This window comes from Pygocentrus nattereri, chromosome 9, assembly GCF_015220715.1.
Source record: "Pygocentrus nattereri isolate fPygNat1 chromosome 9, fPygNat1.pri, whole genome shotgun sequence".
NCBI classification, from domain to species: Eukaryota; Metazoa; Chordata; class Actinopteri; order Characiformes; family Serrasalmidae; genus Pygocentrus; species Pygocentrus nattereri.
The window spans coordinates 31986585-32014318 of NC_051219.1; the positions used below are offsets into that span (position 1 = coordinate 31986585).

General features: G+C 39.7%; 1 protein-coding gene across 1 annotated transcript; it reads right to left on the bottom strand.

Moving 5' to 3' along the window:
• Positions 1 to 582: 582 nt before the first annotated feature.
• On the bottom strand, positions 583 to 27158 carry acvr1ba (activin A receptor type 1Ba). Its single transcript, XM_017707896.2, has 9 exons — positions 26974 to 27158; positions 8370 to 8609; positions 6819 to 7079; positions 6239 to 6469; positions 5925 to 6092; positions 5600 to 5756; positions 4172 to 4296; positions 3887 to 4017; positions 583 to 2565 (listed from the first exon to the last, which is right to left on the bottom strand). Exons 1-9 carry the CDS (start codon positions 27062 to 27064, stop codon positions 2440 to 2442), a joined length of 1530 nt encoding a protein of 509 aa, XP_017563385.1. The 5' UTR covers positions 27065 to 27158; the 3' UTR covers positions 583 to 2439.
• Positions 27159 to 27734: the final 576 nt, after the last annotated feature.

The following is a 27734-nucleotide window of genomic DNA, read 5'->3' on the forward strand; positions in this document are numbered from 1 at the left end:
ACATGACACCAGGGAGGGACTACTGTGTTCACTGTGAGGTGAACTCACTTGTGTTGCCAGCTATTTAGACATTAATGGCTGTGTTTTCAGAGGACAGTAAGTCTATTCTGTTATACAAGCTGCACACTTTAAGGTGCATCCAGTTGCATTCATCTCTATAGTGTCATATCAAAAGATATAAAATATTATTTGCAGAAATGTGAAGGGGTGTATCTCACTTTTGTAAGATATAGATAGATATATAGATAGATATATAGATAAAAAAAATGTACACAAACTCTACAAAGAGCATGTCTGCACATATTATTTACAAATATTGTTTTCTCAATTAAATATATTGGGACAAGGAAACCAGTGATAACAAAATGAAGCCTGTGCAAAGGTTGACATGTTATATTTGAGCCCCCACCCCCAATGAGTTAAACTAATTCATAGAAATTGTGAACTAAACTGAAGAAATATACCTTATTTACATTATTTGTAGAGGATGGGTCAACTTGTTCACTAATAAAATTAACAAAATGTCATTTTGTGTGTGGGGTATATGGAGATAAAACCAAAGAAAGCACCACAGAGAGAAGATAAGAAAACAAAATGTATTATGTACAATTTCAGTAAATCCCAAGAGAGTTGCATTTATCATGATTAGAAATGCAGACTGAACAGCTGAAAGACTTGCCACCATACCAAACATGGACCATAACTGGCCATTTGGTCTACATGCCAGTGTGGCTCTTCCATTAGGTGGCTTAACATCTACCTGCTCCTGTATCTCTCCTGCTGTCTGGAGTATTGGAAGAGTATGCAGCAAGCAAATTCCAAGTTGTGAAAGTAAGCGATTTAAATAGAAGTGGAACTGACTAGTCGGCCTTTCTCTACTGTCTTATATTAGTCAAGACCGAAATCCCAGTGTTGGACACAGAGCACCTTAACAAAAAGGACGGTCACATTTTTAGAGCTTTAAGCAACGTTGTTGTGGAAACTTTACTAGGCTGCAATCGCCATCCATGTTTTCAGCTAGACAGCACAATTTTGAGGATATCTATTGCGCAAACATTTTCATTTGCTAAAGAACTGCTAAGAATCTTGTATGGGCTCATTAGCAACAACAACAACAACAACAATAATAATAAGGAACATAGTTCTTTCTCTGATTCTTACATTTAATTTGTGTAGACACTGATGTTATTATTCTAGAACTTACTTTGGGACCTGAATTTGGCTAGAACAGTGTGCTGGACACTGGTGCGTGAAGTTATTTAGGTCAGGATAAATCTGATGGAGTAGATAATGAGGATAATCTCTTCAAGGCTGTGGAGAGATGCCATTTATGCAATCAAATATTCAGTAGTACCTTCTAGATGGCTTGAATTAAAACTACAAAATGTATAATGGGAACAGACTATAAAAAGTTGTAGATTAGAAAGGCTACATTATAAATAAGCAAACAGAGAAATGCACAATTTTACATGAACCATTTACAGGATGCTTAACTGTTAAACCCACTAAAACAATTTGAAAAATCATAGTGCAGTTGAAAACAGCCTTTCTGAAAAAGACCTTTTGGATATACTACAGACTAATTTCTTCCGGTAACATGTAAAAATCAGTGGTGGCTGAAAGAAAAAAATGCACAGCACGCAAACATAGTTATGCTACATACCTTGCCAAACTTGGTTTTCGCACGGCACTGAACTGACTAGGACTGCTGCTATGCTCACTATTCTCAGATTAGTATAATCATGAAATGGTCATAACCTGAACAAACTCATCTCACAGTGTCCTCAATAGCTACGTTTTATATCAAAATTCTAACCTAAATAAATATATTGGGGCAAAAATACACTGTAAAACAATGTTGAGCTTAATGCTTATAAGAAACATGCCATTTTGTACAGTAACTGTGTTTGGTGACCATGAATCACATTAAAAACAATTCAAATCATGTTTTCCTCCTACCAAGGAACTCCCTTAGATTGAAAACAGCAATGAACGTGCGGCTGTTAATGCAGCATAATCCATTATGAAGAGCAATATATCAAAGTGGTCAAAAACAAAACAAAAACAAAACAATAAAAGAACCCTACTACAGTTCATTAACAATTCCTGCCTTAAAAAGATTAAATAAGTAGTCCATGGAGTGTAGGTGGGTTATGTTTAGGCTGGGAGGTGGATGCTGACCCAAAGGCCAAAGAAGTGAAAATGGCTGGACTGGATGGAGGGCTTCCGGTTAGGATCCAGTGGATGGAAGGAAGGATGGCTGGAGTGGTCTTTTTTTCTCAGTAGTTTTGGCTAAAAAGGTGAGGTAGTCCTCGTCACAACTTTAAAAACGTTAAAACTGTGGCTAAAACTGGCAGGTGGCTTTTCAACAAGTCTTTTTATCTTTCGCTCTCTGATTGTGCGTCTCTATAGGGGGTGCTGCAGCACCCTGTGAGCGCCTCACATCTTTACATCCTCCTCCACGCTCAGCTGAGACAGAGTCTTCTTAATGCGCAGGGCCGTGAGCCTGGCCGCTCCGTTAGCGTACCAGCACTCGCGCATGATCTTCCCCATCACACGCAGCGCCTGAACAGACACACAAGGTCAAGCACATTCTGATGTTGTTCATGATCAATATAGTTATATAAATAAGCTCCCCAGACAAATATTAGTCACGCATAATTTCTTCTTTAATTCTGGTTTAAGCACCAGTTGCCTTAATGACAGCACCAATCCTGCCAGCTGAGAGCTGCAGTGTCTTGAGAGGAAAACTGCAAGGTGTCTGCATGTGAATGATTCAACAGTCACAATGGAACACTGGGACAAATTGACTGACCAGCAAAATCAGTAGACCTTAATCTTAGTTCTCAATTTGCAGTGACAAGTGAAAATCTGAAATACACACACAAACCTGATTGAATTGATGCTGTTCTTAAGACTAGGTGATGCAAATCCAAGCGATGGAAAAGAAATTATGCATGTGGCATTTTTTTTTTTTTTTTAAACAGTGAGCTTATACCGGGGTGTCCAATCTTATCTGCAGAGGCTCAGTGTGGCTGCAGGTTTTCACTGCAAAAAAAAAAAATCAGATCATCTGATGAAATGTATGAAGTCAAACTGATGAAACAAGTAGAATCAAGTAGAATCATGTGTTCTTCAGCTTGTTTGGTATGAAAACCTGTAGCCACACTGGCCCTTTGCAGATAAAATTGGACACCGCTGGCTTATATAGTGAGATGCACAACTCTCAACACTCCTGGTCAAATTTCATTTGTTGATTTTCTAAGTAAATCAAACTCTACAGAGAACAAACTTGCATATGGCTTTTTTCCTGCAAATTTTAGTGCACAATTGCAATTAATTTGAGTTAAACTTACTGGAAAAAATAACAAATGTGCAGAACTGTTCTGTGTAGAGGATCTGTTCACTTACTTTTACTCAAAAATCAACAAAACATCATTTGACTGGGGCATCCAAACCTTTTCATATAACTGTATATATGACTGTACTCATTATGACGATCACAATAGCCTTTTCTGAGCATACTGTGGATATCATGCAGCATATTAATGCATCACAGTATGTAAACTGTAAACAGTAATTGTGGACTTCTTGATAGCCTTTGTTAAATGTGATAACACTGCTGCCTTTGTTTGGTCTCATCAAGCCTAAAAAATGTCTAATTGTCAATATTACATTTTTGCCATGTTTTTTTGAAAAAAAAAAAAACAAAAAAAACAACAGCATTAAAATAAAAATGAACAACATTAATATGATAAGTAATGAATGACCATAGTCACAGAGCATCAGTTTAGAAAAATATGAAAAGAGAACTTCTGCTTTAGCAAGAACCAAACAAACAACTATACAACTTCATGCATTTGCCCTTGAAAGGACATTTTCATACCTCATAGCTCTGCCACCAGTTGGGCACATTGGGCCGCAGCCTCTGGTCACACACCACCTTCCTCATCTCCTCTATGGAGGGGTCAGAGGGTACCAGGTCATAGTACGGCAGCTGATACTCCTCATGGATGCCTAAAGGAAAGAAAGAAAAAAAACTGTCATAACAATTTGATTTTCTGTCTCCATTAAATGTATTAGTGTTCATTGTTTGAAAGTTGCAAAACCTGCAAATTCTAAGATGAACCCACCAGTACGCTGTGCTTTACAGAGAACGTCTGTCTCTTACCTCCAGCATTACATCGTCTTGCTATCTCCCAGTACACCAGTCCTAAAGCATAGATATCAGCACACTTAAATGAATCAAAATGCTCCATGTTGATGGTTTCATCCAGCACCTCTGGTGCCATGTATCTGGAGAAGAGAGGGGGTGGTGGTTAATGTTAATTCACATCATTAACATCAACACATGCACACGTGCACACACACACACACACACACACACACACACGCACTATATTATAAGGGGTGGTATTTCTATTACGATTCAGAGGGCGCGATGCGATTATAAAATGATTAGGAAGTCTCTTTTTCCTATACAGCATCTCTTTTTTTTTCCTCACTGTATGAGGACTTTTAAAGCAAAATATCTGTAATGATCCATAATGAATTTACTTCCAATATGTTGTATTAATAAAATAAATGAAAGTGATGTGGCAAGTGAATTGGAAGACTGCTTTTGTTTGGAGCACAATAGACGCGGCTGCCACTCATCTGCAATAAAATATGCTGTTACAGTGAAATAAGATCCAGTGGTAATGGATGTCCACGCAGCACGTTACAGCTGTCCTGCGCATTTTCTTTAGTGAATTTATAACTCAGGATTTGGTCATGTTGTAGACAGAGGTCACTGTGGCAGTAAAATATCTGTGAGACAGAATGTGTGTAACACAGTGCGAAAGCCACGTTTGTCAGCGAGACTGCAGGTCACTTAGCAACAGCAGAGAGATTTAGCCAAGACGAACATTTGCCGACTTATTCACATTTATAAGTACCTTAGTTCGTTTCCTGGAACATTAAATCTGCAACGAGAGACTGTCAAACACTAAAAAGTCCGGTGTCGCATTTACATTCGGAACAGAAAAATTTGAACAAGAAGCTGGAGAATAAGAAGCAACTTCAGCCTTGTAACAGCCGAATGATGCAATTTTACAATAAGCTGCTCTACTTCTGAGGAAAAGTTTTCTGGCAGAGACGGCAGGAAAGCGGCTGTAGCTGAGCTAAAGCTTAAAGCAGACCAATGCAAGTCTGTGTTTTCGTTCATAAATTTTTTAGCCTATCTCTAAGGGAGAGTCCAGACACCCTGCGGAGGAAACTCATTTCGGCTGCTTGTATTCACGATCTTATTCTTTCAGTCATTACCCAAAGCTCATGACCATAGGTGAGGGTGGGAACGTAGATAAACTGGTAAATCGAGAGCTTTGCCTTATGGCTCAGCTCTTTCTTTACCACAACAGACCGGTAAAGAGCCCGCATCACTGCTGACCCAGCACCAATCCGCCTGTCAATCTCCCGTTCCCTTTTACCATCACTTGTGAACAAGACCCCGAGATACTTGAACTCCTCCACTTGAGGCAAGATTATATATTTATTTATTCATACACACACGTACACAACAAAGTTAGAAATGTTCCTGTAAAGTTAGATGAATTGGTACCTTTTAGTCCCCACCCTCTGATTGGGGGCAATGTCGATAGTATCTGTGACAGACTCGTGTCGAACTGCCAGGCCCAAGTCAGCTATAGCACAGGTGCCGTTCTTTTTTACCAAGATGTTTTTAGATTTCAGGTCACGATGTGCAATGCCTGGCTTCCCTGTGGAACAAGCCATTCAAACAAATCTGATTACAACAAGAACCATCAGTGTTTCCAAATAACCGGATTAATCTGAGAGACGCAGAAATTAATAAATGACACTGGTACATACAACAAATGACACTTGATTGGTCGTGTAGAAGGTACATTGTTAATATTCCGGTTTACCCTGTGTGCCAAGAATTTCCATGTGCAGGTGTGCGAGTCCACTGGCAGCCGACAGCGCTAATTTGATCATGCCTTCGATGGTGACAGAGTAGTGGTTCAGATAGTCAAACAAAGAGCCGTGCTCATGATAGTCTGACACCAGCCACAGCTGAGTCCATGTACCATTGTCTAAACAAGGAAACAGAATAATCTGAGCAATTCAATTTCTCTAGGGATAATCTTTCCTGATATGACTTAATCCTTGAAAGAGATGAAAGTGTGTTGGCACAGCACATTAAAGTGATTAAAGCGGCAGGTAGCATGCCATCGCTCACCTTTGTTGTCTGCAGCTATGAAGCCCAGGATGTTCTCGTGCCGGAGCATGATGGTCTGGTAGATCTCTGCCTCGCGGAACCAAGAGCGTTCTTCTCTAGAGGAGAAAATCTTCACAGCCACATCCCCTCCTCTCCACTTGCCCCTCCATACTTCTCCAAAGCGACCTTTTCCAATTATCTCTTGAAGCACGATGGTCCTAGCTACTGTCCTCTGTACAAACAGAGGCAGGCCTGCAGGACACACATCAAAACTGAGTACATGCTCTCAGAACGATGCGTTAATTAAAGAAAGATTTTTTTAAAAACTGTGCTGTTTTTTTAAACTGTTGTAAGTGTGTAGTCACCAGCCCTGGTCCTGCAGATCTACCTTACTGCAGGATCTAGTTCCCATATACCACAGTGGCTATAGCTAATTAACTTCTTCAGAATTTTCTGATTGGCTGGATCAGATGCATTAGTGTTAGGTGAGGGCAGGAGTGTACATGTTAGATACAGGGTTGAACAAAACTCTGCAAGAAAGTAAGAAGGTCGGTAACCACTGCCTTATAGCCATTTGAAGGAGGACGAAGATAGGACTGACCAGAGCCGGAGCCAGAAGTGGACAGGTCGAAGATGAGGTCCTGCAGGGTTTTGTCTTTGGCCAGGTACAGGTGGTCACAAGAAGGATCCTCCACGTCCAGCCGCTGCCGGTGGTTGTAGACCCGCTGGTGGTGCTGGAACAGGAACACACCCACTATCAGCAGTAGACAGACAAGAAAGACTGGGCCTGCTATGACTGCCACCAGCTCCACTGGACCCCAGCTACTGCCCGAACTTGGCCAGCTTTTAGTCCAAGGAACTCCTGTAACACACAGAGACAGAGAGACAGACAGAGAGACAGAGAGAGAGACAGAGAGAGAGACAGACAGACAGACAGACAGACAGACAGACAGACAGACAGACAGAGAGAGAGAGAGAGAGAGAGAGAGAGAGAGAGAGAGAGAGAGAGAGAGAGAGAGAGAGAGAGAGAGAGAGAGAGAGAGAGAGAGAGAGAGAGAGATGTTATGCACCACATATCAGTTATGACAGTAAAAATGTAAAAATTAATATCATGCTGTCATAAAGAAACTTTTTGACATCTCAGAATTCATAACTTTCACAGGAGAAGGAGTAAAAGTGCTTCATTAATGTGCTGTTAAATTTTCATCTGTTTGTATTCGTTCATTTGTCATAAATATTCACATGAAGTAAAGGACATCTGCTGTTTTCAGATGTGTTATACAGCTGCTACTATTTAGAAAGCCTAATTACATTTACTGAGGGAATTGAAAACAGTTGGTGTGACCATCGTCTGGTATTATGGAGATTTTTCTCCTGTTTTCTATTAGGTGAGACTTGATAAGATTGTGTAATAAATGTATTAGGCTAATGTTTTCATTTTCAGTCTATTAAAGGATTCAACATTATAAAAGTACAATAACTGTACTAATTAACAATAACTAATTTTTAGTGTCCTGATCTAATGCTTTAGTAGCATGCTACATCTTTGCCCAAGCTAATACACTTGCCACAAGACGCAGGCCATTGTTGTTACTGTGCTTTTAGAAAGTATATCTGTAAGTGAGCTCTGTTCTGATTGTCCTAATTCAAAAAGCAGTCAAAGCTCAGACACTGCTTATACCCCAAGTATAAAAGGGCTGAGCCAACCTGCTACAGGCTGGATGAAAGATTATATGTAGATGTCTTGGTTTTCGTGGCACTGTGAAGAGAGACTTCATAACAGGGTAGATTGGAGAGTGAATGGTACATCTTGACATCTCAACATCACAAACTCTCATTTCAGAAAGGCAAGAAAAATATGGTTTTGTGTAATACGGGCCCTTTAACAAATGTCTGTTATAAGTGTACTTACATACACAATTCAGTTTTGACTTGCTAAATGAGTCTGAAATAAATAAAGAGACCTAAATAAAAATGATTGACTCCAGCTACAAGGTTTTTACAATAGCATCTACATTACTTGCTATAATACATTAATTGACTTCAGTCAGAACTTAACACTCCTAAAAAGGGCAGAGCTGCAAGCAAGAGGCAATAAAGCAAAATATTAAAAATGACCTGCAAACCACCTTAAGCCATAACGGCAGCTCACCATTAGGAACCTGGAGGTTGACGCTGTTGCAGTAGTCAGTGTAGCAGCAGTGTGTATTGAGCACCCCCTCAGCACTCAGGCAGTAGATAGGCTGTCCAGGTGGGATTAGGTTCTCGCGGGGGATACAGATTCGAACATGCTGCTCTTGGCCTTTAATGTAGGAGGTGGAGGCCATACAGGCCCCATCCGTCTCACACTCATAGCCACTCTTTTCACAGTTTGTGCAGTTACACTTCAGAGCTGCAGAGAGAAAAAGAGAATAAGAGATTTTCAGACGCTGCCTTACACAATACAAGATGTTCAAACACTAGACTGAGCTTCAATTTAAGTTGTTTTTCACTGCCTACAGATAGACTCATTCCTCTGTAGTCTGTTTATATATACATACATACAGACATGTATATAAAAAATTATTAGTAGTAGTATAGTCAATAGTAGTAGTGCTATTGACAAAATGTGCCTTAGGGCAACAAAATGTTACTGGTTTTTGCAGTCTTGCACATTTTATAGTTAATTCACAGACACACATACATACGCATACACACATGCACATATATACACACATGAAATGTTGACAAAATATAAAGGGCTGGTGTTTTTTCTAAGTGATGTAAAAAAAGTTAAAGGAAATGTAGAGAGAGGTTTTGATTTGACTGCAATATATTCACATTATTTTGATGCTATGTATTATTTATGTTTATTATTTTCTCAAAACATCAAAGTCAGGGGGCTGCTAACCAAATGTCAATACATTTCCACAAGAACATTCATTCAGTCATTAATTCATTTATTCGCTCAGTCACTCTTTACATGGCCCATATTAGGGAAAACTGAAGTGTGAATAAAAGTTTGGTGTAGTACATAAACAATTTTTGAAGCATACCCCTCACTCCTCAGTCCAAATGGTCCATATATAGAAACTAAACATCCTGTTTTGCAAAGACACAGTAACCAAAAGGTTAAGTTTAAGCTTAAGTTCCAGTTTAACTCCGAGAGAAAGAGGTTGGAAAATAGTCATGCTGAAATGAATGGCATGTTTTGGCATATTTAAAAAAAAACAAAACAAAAAAAAAAAAAACACTAGGACACACCCTCTCTTCGCTTAGCTGTGACTCTAGTTCATCCACCAGGGGGCAAGCAAAGCCTACACCTCAAAGCACACCATTGAGTGTCACTGTTAGTTCAAGCCGAGGCCATGAACGCAGCCACCAGTTTACCACCAGGCAGCATAACATGAAATCGAATCCGCCACTGCAGATAAACCCAAACAGACCATGAAAAGCTAAAACTGCCCTGGGACAGGCCGAGCTGGATCACTGCGGCAGCACTCTGCTCCAGGCACAGCACCCCAGAGCCTTGCACTCCCACCATTATCAGCCTGCAAACTAAATACATCAGGATGTACAATAGACAAACAAAGTAAACAAGCTCAATCAGGGCTCGGGACTTTTTGCCAAACTGTGTAATAGACCCCTTGTGAATAAACAGAAAATGCTGTAACGGTGTATCACGATACACTGATCTCAGGTTGGCAATCCAAATGCATGCAAGTTTCAATTTGAAAAAAACAAAATTCAGAATCTTACTAGAATAATCCACATCAAATCACAGCAACATGAAATCATCGTAAGGTCACAGATTACATCATGATTGTCCAAGATGAAAAAAAATGAAAGATGAAAAAAGCAGCACAGGCCAAATATAAGACTGAAGAGGATTTCTACACAAGTGTCAGGCTGAGGCATATTAATCCAGGATAAATCCCACTGGCCTACTTCAAGACTTTAAAATCATGTTGGGCGCTCATTTGGCTTAAGTAACAAGCTGACAGTGTTCATCTTCAAGGGCATGCATCAGACATGTTCCAGTGTGCTGGCATGCGGGCCAGGTTTTGTAACTATTTTTGAGCTGTCATTGCTGGCATGTGTTTACGTGTCTCCCCGAGCAAGCGAGCAAGCGGCCTGAAAGCGGGTGGGATTAGAGGTAGAGGTGGGGGTGGCGGGTGTCTCTGGAACACAGAGGGGTGGCTGAGGTCACGGCGGGGGAGAGAAAGGCTGGCTGTCACGCTTCACTCACACCCTGGTCCTTATCAGCCCCAGTGCTCAGCCACCAACAATGGCAGACCACTTAGGACAAATTGCACTGGCTTTAAAATAACAGGACTTGAGGACTGCGATGCATGATGGCAACAAGGCCCAAGAACAAAAAATAGCAGATTTGGGTACAGGAGCTTAAAGGTTCTTTAATGTCAAACATCAAAATGGCCCATTATAATTCCTGCTTTTCTTTTCTTTCAACATTCCCTCTCCTCACAGGCCTCTGGTGTTTGTACAAGCCTTTTATTAACAGATCCTGTACTCGGCACACATTCACGTGAAAGCAAACATACAAACGGTTTGCACTGAGGTTTAGGCACAGAAATACATACAGTACTGGGCAAAAGTCTTAGGCACCCAAGACACATTTTCGAAATTTGTTTATGTAGTGTGTTTATTTGCTGAAAAAAAAGTATATCTATACATACACACACACACACATACATACACACACACACACACGTAAATGTCACAGGGGCCTCTGAATTACAAGGTCATTTAGCATACATGCTACAAGCAAGCCAACGTTCTTGCCCACTGGAATGACGCACAAAAGTAAGACTTCGATTAAGCCTTTTTGCGCAGCAGCGACAGTTGTTTTAGCTCCTTAACGACCTCATAATTCAGAGGACCCACAGTGATCTGCAGCGGGAAAATATGTCTAATAAAACTTACCAGGCTTGTTTTATGCTGTTTGCCACAGGGTGTGACCATGATCATTTTCGGATTAACAGAGTTCTTAATACGGGAAAGACGACAACACAATTTCAGGAGGTCTATACACAGTCCCGCTCTGATCACGTAACAGATTTCCTCCTCTCAATCTCATGAACAAATACATGTCTGCAGTTACAAACTGCATTTATATAATGTAAAAGCCATAGATGGATAGCAGTCAGTAGCAGACAAACAACACAGTACAGTAATAGTAATAAGGGAGTAAACAATATAACTTATTACCGTACTCTTGAGTGTCTGCTACTGACCTCTAAATGTCCTTCAGGATCAATAAAGTATCCATCCATCGATCGATACTTGATGACAGAACACTGAACACAGCTTTATGTTACTTTTTAAGTTGCTTACTTATGTCTAAACAAGCAGCTCAGCAGACCACTAATGAGTCAACAGGCTAATCAAACAATGTTCAGAGTTTTAAGTGCATTCAAAATATTAAGACGTTACAAGTTTTATAGCACAGTATAGGAAACAACCTACTATGGTTTGCTTCATGTCAATGCTTAATACAAAATCTCATGTGCTAACAGAAATTAGCATTATTGTGGCAAGAGTTTTGATAAACAATGGCCACTTATAAACTAAAGGTTTCCACATTAAGCACTTATAAAATGGGCATTTTTTTTGTACAAAAATGCAATATCAAATTGTTTAGAGATTAGGTAATTAACATGATTAGAAAGAAAATAAATAAATCATTATCAGCACATGCCAAGTAACACTGCACCCATCTCTCAACCAAACCCGTGACCTTAACCTCTTTCAACTTTTCCAAAAAAGTTGTATTGGTGGTAAAACTTGTGAGGCTTGTGAGGACAAGCAAACCTCATCGTCTGTACAGATTTTTCACACTTTCCCATCAGTATAAAGACACTTGGTCCTCACATAGGGCTAAATAGATGACCACAAACAATCATTCTCTCATACTCTTTTTGCTTTGGACTCCAAAGAGGTTGGGTTCACTAAACTGCTCTTAGTCACTGCACTTCCTCTGCCTTTCTCACACATTTATTGCACAACACATGATACACAAATGGTCAGACCGCACCCTTCCATATTAATGCAAGAGATAATGGTTTTCTCATTCTCTTACTATCAACTAATTTGAGAGCTTTGGGAAAGTTGTATTATCAATTGTCAATACCAGGACGCTTAAGATGCAGAACTAAAAAAAATAAAGAGTGAGAGCGAAAAACCAGTGAAAGTGAGAGCAAGCGAGATAACACCATGCTCAGTACATGTCAAATGGCAGTGTTCTTTAAGACACACACACACACACACACACAAAAAAAAAAAAAGTGTGCTGCCAGTAACTGCCAGTGGAGCGGATCCAACTTAACTGTTCACATGCACAAGGAATTTCCTGCATATTACACAGAGGTGACCAGGCCCAGATAAAGTGGGAAAAACAACTGTGCCATATCCTCCTAATCACTGCTCTAATAGAGCACATACAGTACATTTAGGCCACACTAACTCACCCTGAACCAGGGTGGGGGGCTGATTACAGAACTGGGCCCAAGAAAAAACGACTAGCAAAGAAAGCAAAAACTGAACTATTAAAAGTGTTCGAATTCTATAACTCTATAGTGTAAGGATGAAAGTTTCCTGTCATGTTATATACATTGGTGCACTGATCATGAAGTTTTATGGCTAATTCTGATTCCTTTAAAGCAAACTTGGCTGATGGCGGATTTCTGGGCCTTTTTTCAGTACTTTGTATTGGCCAAAGTCACAACATAAATAACTATTTGCCCTTCAATGAGCCAAACTTACATTTTAAGTGAAATGCTAGTCAGTGCAGGCGTCTGTTACCTGATGTAACAGATCTGGTAGTTGGCGCTTTCCTCCGAACGCATTCAGCTGTCCAAAGATGTTGCATTAGCGGCAGTTCAAAAAGGTTGCGCTTCACAGGTCTCGGAGGAAGGCTGTGTTAACCTTCACCCTCCTAGCGTTGATAGTATCGTTTGATTGGGGAGTCCTAACTTGCGGGTGGAATTGGGAGACAACAAAATTGGGGAGAAAACTGGAAAAAAAAGTAAAAAAAATAAAAAATAAAAAAAAAAAACCCTGTAAATAATAGTAATAAATAAATAAATAAATAAAAACAGCTGCCTATTTGAATAACATAAGAGATTAACATCAAATAAATGGTCACATCGAATGCAAGAGACAACTGGCTACTTAGCACGAATCAGTCACAAAGCCCTGTAAAATCTCTCCCGACACCACTGACAAATTATTTTTTTAAGTCATTACAGGGCTGCCTACAGCAGCACACCATATACATATTGTTTTTCATGACTCAGTAATGCTACTTCTTTCAATTTTACATAGTCGTTATATTTTAACCCTTCTTCTCACTCATTGCACGTTGCTTTGTGAGGTCATGTGTCTGATGACATCAAATATCAGACAGAGCAAACTGCTGAACAGCACTGAAATACAGTAAGCACTAACCAGGCTCAGAGGCTTAGCCTAAACCTTTGGCAGCATAAACAGTGGCAATAAACAAGGGCTTTCATTTCAAAGTGCAATAAATTAATCTTAAGAAATTTACCCTTTTTAAAATTCAAAAGGAGCTACCTCTTCATCCATCACTCTTAAAAATATTTGGTTCTTCAAGGCCAATGGTTCTACATAGAACCATGAATACTCCAAGAACCATCTGCATACAAGAACCCTCAAAGAACCATCTTTAAGAGGAGAGACCAAAGGATTTGGAGCTGAATTCACATCTCACTTGCCAGTAATTACCTCAGCATAAAATTGGTAGCAGGGATGGGACCATACTACTTTTTCTTTTCCGATACTGAAACAGAGTTTCCGATCGGACATTTCCTATTTCCTGAGTAACTAAAAGAAGGCCATCATGCTCAAACTCCTCAAATAATCTAGCACCTGGGGTGACTCAGAGCAACATAGCATATTTTAGCATGCTTATTTCCCCTCCTGACTCAATAATGCTACTTTTCAATTTTAACTTCTGAACCGCAACAAAACAGATGTCTGCAGTCACAAACTGCACTTACAAACTGCATTTATATAAATTAAAAGACATGGCAGAAGACTGAACATAGCTTTACTGAAGTCATGTACTTTTTAAGTTATATACTTATGTTTAACAAGCAGCTTGGCAGACTCCTAATGATGTAACAGGGTAATCCAACAATATTCAGTTTTTAAATATACATATTTTAAATATTCAAAGCTTACATGTTGAAATATGCATTGAAGAACTCACTGTAAAGCATTAAACAGGGTAAAATAAATAAATAAAAATACACCTGACTGTTACAAGCTGCATTTGTCAAAAGTCTGTATGTATTATAGCACTGAATCTGGTATGGGGAAAAAACCTACTATGGTTAGCTTGGTGCTAACACTTACAACAAAATCTCACATGTGCTAACAGAAATGAGAAATAGTTTGGCATGAGTTTTGAGAAACAATGGCAAGGATACTAGATTAAGCATCGTTATATAATTATATTAGCAGCAAGCTAATGACTAGAACATGATACCACATGACAACAACCTAAATTAATATGAATTCATCACCAGCACTACTTGTGATTACAGTTTAGGTAAAAATGTGTTGTTCTGGCTTCTAACATAAAAGCAGTCCTACATGGTTACTATTACACTGAGTTGATTATTATTGGGTTTTATACTGTAGGATTTTTAATCTTCAATAAAAGGCCGACTGTTCTGTCTCATCTTTTCCAATGAAAGACAGTCATGCCTACACACACATTCACCAACCAAATCTAATGACTGACACTCGATTACGAAGATGTCAAACACACCCTTCATGTGCTCTGTAGTGAATGCACTGTTGGAGTTTGATTGTGAAGTTAAAGCATGGTAAATGAGGATGTGCTGAATGTTTGTGGTCTGTGGGACACCAGCTGTATGAGCTGTGGTCAAGTCTATTGGTTATGCTCCTCAAAAACACCATAACATACAATAGAGCTGTATTTTGCTGAAATGCTATTATTCTCTCTCCTCTCTCTCTCTCTCTCTCTCTCTCTCTCTCTCTCTCTCTCTCTCTCTCTCTCTCTCTCTCTCTCTCTCTCTCTCTCTCTCTCTCTCTCTCTCTCTCTCTCTCTCTCTCTCTCTCTCTCTCTCTCTCTCTCTCTCTCTCTCTCTCTCTCTCTCTCTCTCTCTCTCTCTCTCTCTCTCTCTCTCTCTCTCTCTCTGTCTCTCTCTCTCTCTCTCTCTCTCTCTCTCTCTCTCTCTCTCTCTCTCTCTCTCTCTCTCTCTCTCTCTCTCTCTCTCTCTCTCTCTCTCTCTCTCTCTCTCTCTCTCTCTCTCTCTCTCTCTCTCTCTCTCTCTAAAAGGACAAAGGCATTTCCGTTAGACGGAACAGGGACACTGAGGACATTACAGCAACTTCCCGCTCTTTGCATGCTACTTGGTGATGTCATGCATCATCTGATGACATCAAATAGTAGACAGCAAACCGATGAAATAGCAAGCCACTGAAATACAGTAAACACTACCCAGGCTCTGAATGCCTGGCCTAAACCTTCAAAAACAAACAGTAGAAAAAAAAATTAAGACTAATTTCAAAGTTCAATAAATCCCTCTCAATAAACGTATTAAAATTTGTTTAAAAATTAGTCACACTGGCTCTATGGAGCTGCCTTTCCATCTTGATTAAAGGCTTTAATGTTTAATTTACCCCTTAGCTGCCAATAACAAATTATCATAGCATAAAATTGCTAAAAGAGATGGCACCATAGCACTTTTTTTAGGATGACTATTAACTGAACTGGGTTACCGATCAGACATTCTATCTAAATATTTCTAAACTTTAAAATGAGCAATTTTAAAACTGAAGATATGAGTATCTAAACGTAGGCCATCATGCTCAAAGTTCTAGACACTTTTCCTTTTTCTGCAAGAGAACAAAGTGAAAGTTTACTCTTTGTAAAACAAAAGAACATAATAGCAGTTGTAGTATACCATATTATTTGGTCATAAAACTAATTATCCTGGTAAGAAAGAATGGAATTGAGAATGTTGCTTGGACTTTAACATCACTTGAGGCCATTTAGTTTGTGGTAGGTATACTGTAACAGTCAGATTTTTGTACAGGTACAGGTGTCGCAACAACAAATGTAGTATTAAATGTAGGACAACAACATTTTTGCAAAAAATAATCAATACATGAACATAATTTTTTAACCATAGGAAAATGTTTTTACTGCCACTAGGGACAGTTACCAGTTACTCAGCATAACGTCACTGAGCACACACCAAGGTCACACTGTGTAGCCTACATGCAGCTCATAGATCCCTTGCACATGGGAATCTGTAGCTTTATGGTAAAAAACAGATGCATCTACTTAAAACATGTTTTTATTGTAATGTAAAACTAATAAGAACTTTGAATGACCACAATGTATAAAAAGGTGCTTTATAAACATGCCTTGCTTTATGCTACCCCTACTAATAATACATAAAAACAAAAAAGATCCTAGCCTAACCCTTACCATTTATATGCTGCAATCAACATCTTGGAAGTGCAATAGTTATGGAAAGTTCATATTTCTTATGCTGTGTTTTTTCTTCAACAAAATCAACAAAACAAGCAGAAATGGCCAACAGTTGTTTTTATATTGACCCATGAACATTCAGTTCCATTAATACTGACACAGGGAGCAACTGGCCATTTGTCACACTGGAACAAAATTTTTCAAATCGGCTCAGTCTTTAAAAAAAAAACAAACAAAAAAAAAAAAAAACAGCGACTGACAACCTGCAGGGTCAAAATCCTGATGGATTGTGCATGAGCTGTAAAGGCACTTTGACAAAAGGAGAGTTTCTATAAACCTGGCCAAATGAAAGTACATAACATGGTATCTGGGTGTGCATGGCTCCAAACGCAGCAAGAATAAGAGTGCACGGTTTGGGCTAAGTGCTCTCGTATGCACATAATTGGTGGCCTTACACTGGCCCTTTGTGTGGAGATTACGCAGACATGAGGAGGGATTGGGCTGACTGTGTCTGAACAAAGAGCACGGCTGGGGTGTGCGTGTGTAGAGGGGGCGATTTAGGGGAACTGGACGCCCCCCACCCATAAAATCCTGTGCTTTTTGGATCTGCGGGGGAAGGCAGGAGTAGATATGGAACAGGACTGGGGGTGGGGTGGGTTAGCACAGCACCACCAGCTGTGAGTGGGCTTTTGGCTGAGGGACCAGCTGTGACAGTCATTAAAACCCAGTCTAGACTTCGACTTAACCCGTACGAAAGGCGGAATTCAGTAAAGGCCGGGCCCAGAAACTCACTGGCAGTGTGAAGTTCCTATCATTCCATTCTTGTTCAGACAGGAAGTAGCAGCCATGGAAGGAAAGAGGGGGAATAAAACTGTTGCCATTAAGACGGAGTCGGGCTGATCAGGAGCTGGCTCGTCAGAGTGGGGCTTAGCATGATGATGAAACCGCAAATGGATCTGGCATAAACAACTGCATATTACCGGTACGGTGACTAAAAGCAGCACAAGCCAAATATTTCCCAACCATAGCCCTGGTTCACAAGCTAAGAGCAAAACTGAGGGCTAACATGGTCTAAGAACTTCTTAAGAACATTCTAGCTTTTTCAGCCTAATTGTTTTCAGTTGCATCTGTAGCATAGTCAATTATCACAGACATAAAATTTTGGTGCATTTCCCAACTCATCCCAGAGTTATAAAAGAAGACAATGGAAAACTGCTTCAGCCATAACTGAAGCCAATAGGCAGTTACTTCAGTTAATGGCTTCCACAGTCATATGCAAAATAAGTGCATCATCTACATGGAAGTTAAATATGACATTTTGTTGCACATATATATGTACAGTTACTACTTCATTTCCTTAGTGTAGGGGGACAAACTTAAGCCTAAATGTTAAACGGCAACTGTGCATTAAAATGTGAGTTCTTTGTAGAGGATTTGCATACTTTCACTTAAAAAAAAAAAAAAAAAAAAAAAAAAAAAACAACCCAAAAACACGCAGTTTGGCCCGAGGCCTCTAAACCTCCACACACAACTGTATTATAAACAGTTAAATGGTTTTCTGTTCTTTTCCCAATACAGTGAAATGCATCAAAATTATAGTCAAAAGTAAATCAACCAAATGCTACAAAAGTAGGTGATAGAGATTATGCTGAAAAACAGCAGCTTATTCCTTTAAGCTTCAGCCACTTAGACTCCACACAACAAACTGAGCTCTCACAACAGCAGTTTTGGCTAAATTGTGTGCTTGGTCTCTCTAAGCGGCCTTGCTTGCTTCTCCTTATGGATGTTATCGCGTTCCATCTCCTCAGTACAATTAAAGTCCATCATCCTCCACTGTGTCGCAGAGAGCAGGATGCTGGGGCCGGAGGGAGCAAGCGGACTGCGAGAGAGCCGTTACCCAAGATGCAAAGGGGCTGAAATGAGATCCATAGAGCCCCCAGACAGGGAGCTGATTAAGACATGCCGACGCCACCAGACAGAGCGTGCACACACACATACACGCACACTCCTACACACATACACCCAGATGCACACACTCCCTATCCCACACACACAAAATCAATGCAGGCAAAGGAGGGGCATCTTTTCTACTCTCTCATGGTCAAATTACTTGTCTGGTCCAAAAGCAGAAATCTCTTTCTGCCTCCAGAAACATGAGTCCTTGTCCATCTATTACCTTTCTGCCCTGTCTTTCTTTCAGCTGTGGCCTTACATCCCCCTAACCCAATACAGTTAGCTTACATACCAACTTCACATACAGTAACACATCTAATGTAATACAGTGTAGAAACAATAGGATATAGGATTTATACAGTTCTGAATGGAGTGGCATTGTTAACATGAGAAAATGTTTCAGTATACTCTTCTGAATATATCATGGGTATCGTCAGCAGTTCTAGAACGTTTAGAACAAAAAAAGCTACAGCTAAAACTAAAGATAATATACTCCCTATACACACACAGAACACAACAACAAATAATGCAACAACTACAATCACTACAATTCCAAGAATTACAATTAAGCAAAAGCACAACAACTAAACTTTCTATAATAACAACCACCACAAGAAATACACTTACAACAAATCATTACTGCAACAAGAAGTACAACAAAAACAAATTAAACAACTTACCATCACAACCATTCCAACAACAAGTAAAATACAAAAATTCCAACAACTACTACTACAATTACAAGATTAACAACTACAACAATGACACATTTCAACAAATACACTTGCAATGGCAACAACAAAAACACGACAATCACAACAGTAATTATTACAACATAAACAACTAGTTACAAGAATTACAATCACAACAGCAACAATTACAAGAACTACAAAAACCACAACAACTACAAATAAAATGCAAGAATATCAATCACAATAAACTGCAGTAAGAATGACAAGAATTACAAGAACTAAAATAACAACTACAACAACCACCACAACATCAAGGGTACTAAATGTTAGCTCATAGTACCATGCTCTGTTTTACACATTTATTTCTTTACCAACTGAATTCCTCCTGTTCCTTTGCTATTTTAAATGTTGAACTTATGGAACAACACACACAATGTGAAAATATTCTTCAAGAGGAATTATTTTTGCCGTTTCTCCCACAATTAAGTCTGTAGTACACAGAGATGTACTGACTGTGCATACGTCACCTACAATTACAGATGTACCTCACATTACAAAACAGGGATAATATCTATGCCTACCACAATATCTAATATCTACCACAAATAAGTGTGCAAACTAATATGATGCAGTCACAACCTTCAGAGTCCTATAAAAGGACTATCTTTCATTTCTGCATGTGATGTGCTTATTGCACAAAGAATATGGGTCTCAGAAATAGTAGAACACATTACCGTAGTGAACCAGTCCCATATGACTGTTAGAGCATCATTCTGAGCACTGCTGGCCTAGATGTTTTCTAGCAAACAGCGTAATCTGACAAGGTTTGGCAAGCCTTCTCGCCCTGCTTGGGAGTGCATGAGAAATGCTTATAATATTAGGACATATCAGGAAAAACAGTCAGGCTATTATGTCATTATACTAAATTGATGAAGGAACCTGTAAATAAACAAGTCACAGCATGGAAATTTTCCAAACAAGCAGAGTGAGTCAGGTCAAGCAAAGGCTAGCCCGTCTGAAAGTGCAATTACGCGCTGCCTGATGGCCACTTAGGTCATTAGCAAGGTCATTATTGAAGGGAAGACAGATCTGAAACTTCTGTGACCGTGAACTCAACCCCTCGTCAAAGGCTAACAGACAGACAGACACATGCTAATGCTGGGTAGTCTATACGGGCAATGGTGTCAAACAACAATACTGATTTTCACTTATGGTAGCATTGATAGATACATAAAGCAGTTTGGTTTTCATTTCTTGACCTCCATTTTGTGCAGTTTACAAGGGGTAAACAAACAGTCCACTGAAATGTAAAGGTCTTTACACATAATTTGAATTATTTGTGCAATTTATAGCCTATATAGCACATACATACCTGAATTCTTCACACAAATGTTCACTATGACATTTTTCCTTTTCTTCCCAATTTAGTTGTGTCCAGCTCCCACTAACTAGGTCTACCACAATCACATGAAGCTACAAGCACTAGGAGGGTAAAAGCTAGCAAGTGCTTCGAGTGACATGAAACCAGCCACATCTTTTCAAACTGCTACTAATGCAACACCACTAGACAGCTCAACACACTTGGGGGACAATGCTAGTTGTTAACTAACAGCTAACAGACACCCAAACTGGCTGGTATGGTGCTAAGTGATGGGAGAGAAAGGGCCATCCTGCATACCCCAAGAGAGTGAGGCAAGTTGCAAACTCTTGGACTCACCAGGGATCAAACTCAATCTCCTGTGCCTAGACCAGGGATCGGCAACCTAAATGTCTTATATTATATATATCAAACCACATTGGGAGCCAGAATATTTTATGTCCATTTTACCATGTTGGCTGTAAATGTTTCTCAGTATGCAAAATTAGCATAGACTAAAATCTTTTTATAAAAATGAAAACATTGCATTACTTTAAGCATTACTCTGCTTAAAGCTTTACCTCAGCTACAGTCACTTTTCTCACATCTTCGGCAGGAAACTTTTCTGCAAAGGAGAATAGTTTCTTCTACAACATCTCCCAACATTCAACTTTTTAGGAGACTGAAGCTTCTCATTCTCCAGCTTCTCGTTCTAATTTTCCCCTTCTACCTTAAACAACGCTGAGGTGCCAGAATGCAACTGCTGAACCATTTAAGGTTGAACAGCAAAATTCAAACAAGAAGCGGGCAAAAAAAGCTGGCCTGAGGCTCGCAACTTTTTAGCGTTTGACAGTTTCTCATTGCAGATCAAATATATCAGGACACCAGCTGGAGTACTTAGAAATGCAAATAAGTCAATTCATCTCCAAATTATTGATGTTTGTCTTAAATCTCTCTTTGCACTTTTGTTAGTATAATAAGTAATTAATTCCAGTTTTTTGTTAAAAATGCTTTACTTTAAGGTAAATATAACAATCGTCATTTTCAGTAAGGTCTAATTCTGCTGTGCAGCCGCAACAGGGCAGTAAAAGAGATGCACGTTTAGACAGCTGTGCCACTCAGGAGTCTGTCTCTGGCGTTGGCACAGTAACCAAGATGACTGATAAACATTAAAATAATGTTTTCCTTCTGATTTGTGAGGCTTGCAACTTAAACTGAAACTGCTAAACCCAAGTTGTGTTCAAAAACACTCAAGATACTGAATGGGGGTGAAAACTCTCCACTACTTTCACGCTTCCAAAAATTGAACATGGTCTACTCAAAAATCAGCATTTCATGAACATATCCAATGTGTTTTGACATGAAAAATGATCAGGCCGGAATATTTTGTAGTTTCGCCTCGTTTATTCACGTTGTGTTCATGTATAACAGCTTTCTTTCAGAAGCGTAGCAGCACTCAGGTTCATTAACTTCATTAATGAAAACTTAAACATCATCTGATGCTGTGATAGATTGGAGAAATACTGTGATAATGAATTTTATGACTACTGGACAGAAATAAGCTTTGCCCATGTGAGCCTACATATCTCCCTGTAGTTTCAGGCTCCGAGTTCCCGAACAAGCACACACATGCAAACTATATTGCAGCTTAATGCGTGCCCACATTTCATTTCCATAACTTCAGTCTGACATTAGAGCACACTAAGTGCTTTGGTGCTGGAGTTCATTCACTTGCCTTTACCTTGATGTCTTAATTACACTATAAATTCAAGGCCTCATATGTGTAGCCTTTTAATGTTCCTGCCCTAAATAGCCCATGGCCATCTCATAAAATACAGTTTTACCATCCATTCATACTGTAGCATTTATTGTATCTGCAATCCTAACAGTAATCTAAAAGTTAAATGTAAAATCGACAAACATTCACAGCGTCAGAGAGAAACAGGCTTCTTCGCCCTCACTGGGGATTTCAATGAGGAACTGAACTAGGTACACAAAAGAGAAGCAGTCTCTTCTTTTCACACTACTGAAGATGGGAAAAAGAAGGAAAGAATGCAGTCATTACATTGTTTGCTGAGTTTAGAGTGTGTAATGGTGGAAAAGGAGAGAGAGAGAGAGAGAGAGAGAGAGAGAGAGAGAGAGAGAGAGAGAGAGAGAGAGAGAGAGAGAGAGAGAGAGAGAGAGAGAGAAAGAAAATGAATAAAAAAAACACACATGTAAAAAAGAATATATACACACACACACACACACACACACACACAAATACATAAATACACACACACATAAAAAAGAAAGACAGAGGTATACGTATGTATGTATGTATGTATGTATGTATAGATAGATTAAGAATAAAAAAAAACACATGTAAAAAAGAAAAAAGAATGTGAGAGAGCAAGACAGTGTGTGCATGCATGCATATATATATATATATACATACATACATACACACACACACACACACATAAAAAAAGAAAGACAGAGATATACGTATATAGATAGATAGAGAGAGATAGAGACGCTCCCTGCCTTGCGGCTGTTTGTCTTAGCCCAGCTCACTGTTCCTGTATCACATTGATGCTGTTTTCTCACACAGAGCCGTGAGAAGCGTCACAGGGCCGTGTAAATGCTCCAGCCCTCATGACAGGATTGTTTCTGGCCCATCACCTTGATTATGCTGTAATCGAGTCAGTCTGTCTCTCGCTGAGAAAACGAAAAACGCATTCCAGTCCGGTCCAGCTCCATGCATGCAGCATGAGCGCTCACTCTGCAGCCTCGGCTTCTCTGGTTTCAGCAGGGGGACGCTTGTCGCCCCAGGCATATTCACCCCTCAGCCGGGACAAAAACACAGCAGCTGTGCAAACCCGTTCACTGGCAGCAAGTGCTGGGCGCTACTGATAAAAGTTAAGATCACAATATTTTCTAAATATATTGCGGTATTAGATGATATTAAAGTTACCATTAATAAAGCTAATGAGTTATAGCACTACTTACTGAAAGAATGTCTCACACACCTGACAGAGCTCGTTTTGTTTGAGCTGACTGAAAACACATTTCCAGAAGGAAAATTAGGAAAACCTGAGGCACCCAGAAAATGCCAAACACAGCAGTTAAAGGGAAATTTCACCAATTTCGCAAAAATGTTTCAATGGTTGAGATGTGAGTCATTCTATGTTATTTGAGGAAATGGTTCAATGCAGAGAAACAACTTTTTAGAGTGGTAGTGATAGGAACCAATATCACAATATCTTCAGGGCTAATGCAGACATTTATTTTCCCAAAAGACCAGTGAACTTACACGTCTTCTAAAGTTTTACATGTAGCGATGATAAAGGTAAGAGTAGTAAAATGCCATGCCTGTACCTTTCCACCATGAATGGATTAAAAATGAGGCCAACTGTAAAAGGTCTCAACCATTTCATGTATTAGTTGTCCAATGTGGCTCTGAGATGCATTAAAATCTTCAGAACTTCAGTTTCCATCACAACCACTTTAACTAAGCAAGTTTTTCTAGAACAATTTCATTTCACATCAAACCACTCAGAATATCTTTGCTGACATCGCTTTGATTCACAAATTTTAAAAACTGGTGGAATTCTCCTTAACTATTTTTTCTTACTAATAAAAAATAAAAAGGAATAACATGTGACACCAATGTGACTATACACCAATACAGAGGATATCCCTAGAGAGCAAAACTTATTCAATGACCCACTTCAAATGGTCCCATGGCCTTTACCTTTACCATTAAAGGATTTATCAGAATATGTGACAGTGCTGAACATCTTGACCCTGTGATCAACCAAGGGAGGAAGGTTTCTTGGAAATTGGATGAGTCATCCATTTGAAAAACACAAATGTGAAAAAGGTTGAGCTGCAATTCCTACCAAAAGCTGAAAATGACAGGAACTGCGGTTTATTTTGTTACACGGTCTTACTTGGCATGACTTAGCAACCAGGGAAAACATTCATATTTTGTCATTTAGAAAAAAAACAACTTTTTTGACTTTAAAGCTTAGCTTCTCTAAGATCATTCTGAAGCTGAAAAAAGTTAATTAAACCAAAAAATATTCATGACTACAATTAAACATGGTCCTCAGAGAGAGCACTTCATCTGGAGGCAACAAAGTACAAGATCAGACCATGTTGTTCTACCATACGTCAGCAATGTTTATGTATGCAGTGAATGTAATCAACATTAGCCGTCCACACAAAAAGAGAGGCAGACTCCTTTGACAGGCCACTGAATGGGACTCATTGCCTACATTTCCATCACAAAAGGCCAGACTTCAACTCTGACTTCTGTCTGGGTTTTGGTGAGTGAACACTGCCTCCCTAAAAGTGTATGGATTGGTGTTTTATACCATACAAAAACACAGAAATAAGCAGCATTTTACCACTTACTTAATTTTAAAGTTAATTTACTAACAACTGACTGAAAAAAAGAAACACTACACAGTAACCTTAGCTCCTTAATACATTTGCATTCACTGGTCACTTCAGCCAGATGCCCAGTATACAATGCCATACGCTTCCAATGGCCACGCATGTTTTATGGGGATACTCATGATTTCCCTTCAGAAGAGTCATGCCCACATCAGCATAAGAGGCCAACTTAAGCCTAGAGGCATTAACACGTTCCTGGATGTAGCTGCTTGTATTGTAAACACAAACACAGACAGTAGGGCTGAGCACGTAAGCTATGGTGTACTGGAAACAATCTGCCTATGCTGTGGTGGCCTTCATCACCCATCATCGAATTCCCTGCCTCTATTTTATACATAATTTGACAATGCACTTGTCTGACACTGTATATTAGTAGTGGACTTATGTCAGCAGAAAAACGCTGGAAGGGATATCAGAAGGAAAAAAGAATTAATATGATCCAATTCTGTAACAAATCTAGCCAGAAACTACAGACATTGTGCTTGTGATGTTGTTCGCTGTATTTGTTCCTCTGGGGTTATTTGACGTTAATCTTGAGTGAAGTGCTTTAAATGAAGCTGCTCATTTTAAAGCTTTTTCAATTTTCAATTTTAAGATGACTTTGGTGGAAATGTACAGAAGAACATTTTGGAACAATATCAACCTGTTATCGACCCAAGGATTCAATATGTAGGGATGTACCAATATGGACATTATGACATTTATGAGCATATGTGCTGACACTAATGCCAATATATAAACACTTTTCAAATATTCACACTAGAACTACATCATGCAGTACGGCAACATGCAACTTTAAAAAAAAAAAAAAAAAAACTATCACAACAGGGGGGAAAGGTTTGGGCAGTCTCTACACATAATACAATTTTAGATCACGCTTGGAGCCTAAACTAGTTTATAAACTTAGCCAAACTCACAGCCTGCTTCATACAGTATGAACAAAGCAGCTGAGGTAAACCAGCAGGTCTGTTTTCATAGAGCAAAACTGCTGCACATCTGCTGGTCCAACTCCATTTCATTATTTGTATCATTCAGAACACAGTATATGCTTCAGCAATGGTAGCTACAGTGAAGAAGGAAGACGAAGGCCAGTGAACAAACTGCCTGTTCACAAACCACAGACCAACCTTATATTTAGCCTAAGTGGGTTTACACTGTGGTTTGAAGAAGGTGGCTAATGATGGGCTAATACTTCATCTATATCTCCAAAACAATACCATCCTTTTTACCTAAGCACAGACCTGGTGACCGTTCTGGAGCAGCATGACAGACTGTAAAACAGCCTCACAGGACATAATATTCGGTATTTACTCGGGTTTTTGTTCTGAAGTGCCGTGGCGAGGCCACACTGACCACAGAAGCCAAGAGAGCCTGGCACTTTTCCACCACACACACATTTCAACCGGAAACGTGTGCCGAAAAAAAAAGAAGGGCAAAAGAAGCCGAAGCTGAAGTTAGTTAGCTTCTTGGTCGAATTTGCCGTTCCACCTTAAATGGTGCATCAGTTATCTTCTGGCACCGGAGACGCCAGAGTGTAACTGCTGCACCAGTTAAGGTGGAACGGAATAATTTGAACAGAACCTGGCGAATAGTAAACCGACTTCAGCCTCATCAAAAGACGCGACCTACAAATCAGGCATACGACGAGGTAATCAAGCATTTAAGTATAAAAAATACTTTCATGTTAGCTAGTAGGCTCCGTATCACAGCTCACGCCATGGCGACGAGCCTCGTGTGGTGTAGCTTCGCCGCCTTCACGCGCACTGTTCAATAAATAAATAGACCCAGAGAGGGAGAGAGAGACACTGAGGGAGATACTCACCATCACCCAGTGCGATTAATCCAGCCAGAGCGAGCAACGCTGAGACGCTTCGTAGCACAGCCATGACTGCGAGATTCCCATTGCTCCGCATTAATGCATTTGTGGGAAGATGTTGACAAGAGAGCTGAAGTGAACGGGAGCACGCGCCATAGTCCGGCAGCTTGTTAAAGGGGTGTGTGCGTGCGTGCGTGCGTATGAGTGAGTGTGTGCGGCGTTAAAGGGGAAGGGCTCCGCGCCTCGGCTCCTTTGTTGTGGCCACATCTCAGTAAGTGCTCACTAGTGTGGGGGTATTAAAGTGGGATTAGTAAGCCCCCCTTTACTTTACTCATTCTCAGTCCTATGTAGCACAGTTCTAATACTTTTAGGACTTTCCAGATAACAGTACCTTTATTTACTAAGCCTGCAGTCTCCCTTGCTTGCCTTGCACTACAAACATTTAATGGTCTCTATTTTTCCCACATAAAGGGGAATTTTCAAAGTTTCCGTTTAATACTTTCTTGAGACATTCATTCAGATTAGTTTGTGATTCTAGAAAAAGAGAATTGTTCGCAACAGTAGTGATAGGAACCCGGCGTCTGGTCAGACATCTACCCCTCTGAAAGTTGTTAGGAAAAGCCAGTCAGGGAAGAGAAGTACATGCAGGCTGTGTAAAGCAAACTAGTGCCTAAAGATTTACTATTACTCCTTGATTAGCCACATGTACATATAACATACACATGCACGTTTTGATAATAAAGTGCCTATATTTGCATTGTACCCAT

Coding starts and splice junctions, on each gene's coding strand:
- acvr1ba (XM_017707896.2), bottom strand. CDS start 27,064: ATGCGGAGCAATGGGAATCTCGCAGTCATGGCTGTGCTACGAAGCGTC. Junction 6,093..6,238: donor CATAGCTGCAGACAACAAAG/GTGAGCGATGGC, acceptor TTCCTTGTTTAG/ACAATGGTACATGGACTCAG. Junction 4,018..4,171: donor AAGACGATGTAATGCTGGAG/GTAAGAGACAGA, acceptor TCTTTCCTTTAG/GCATCCATGAGGAGTATCAG.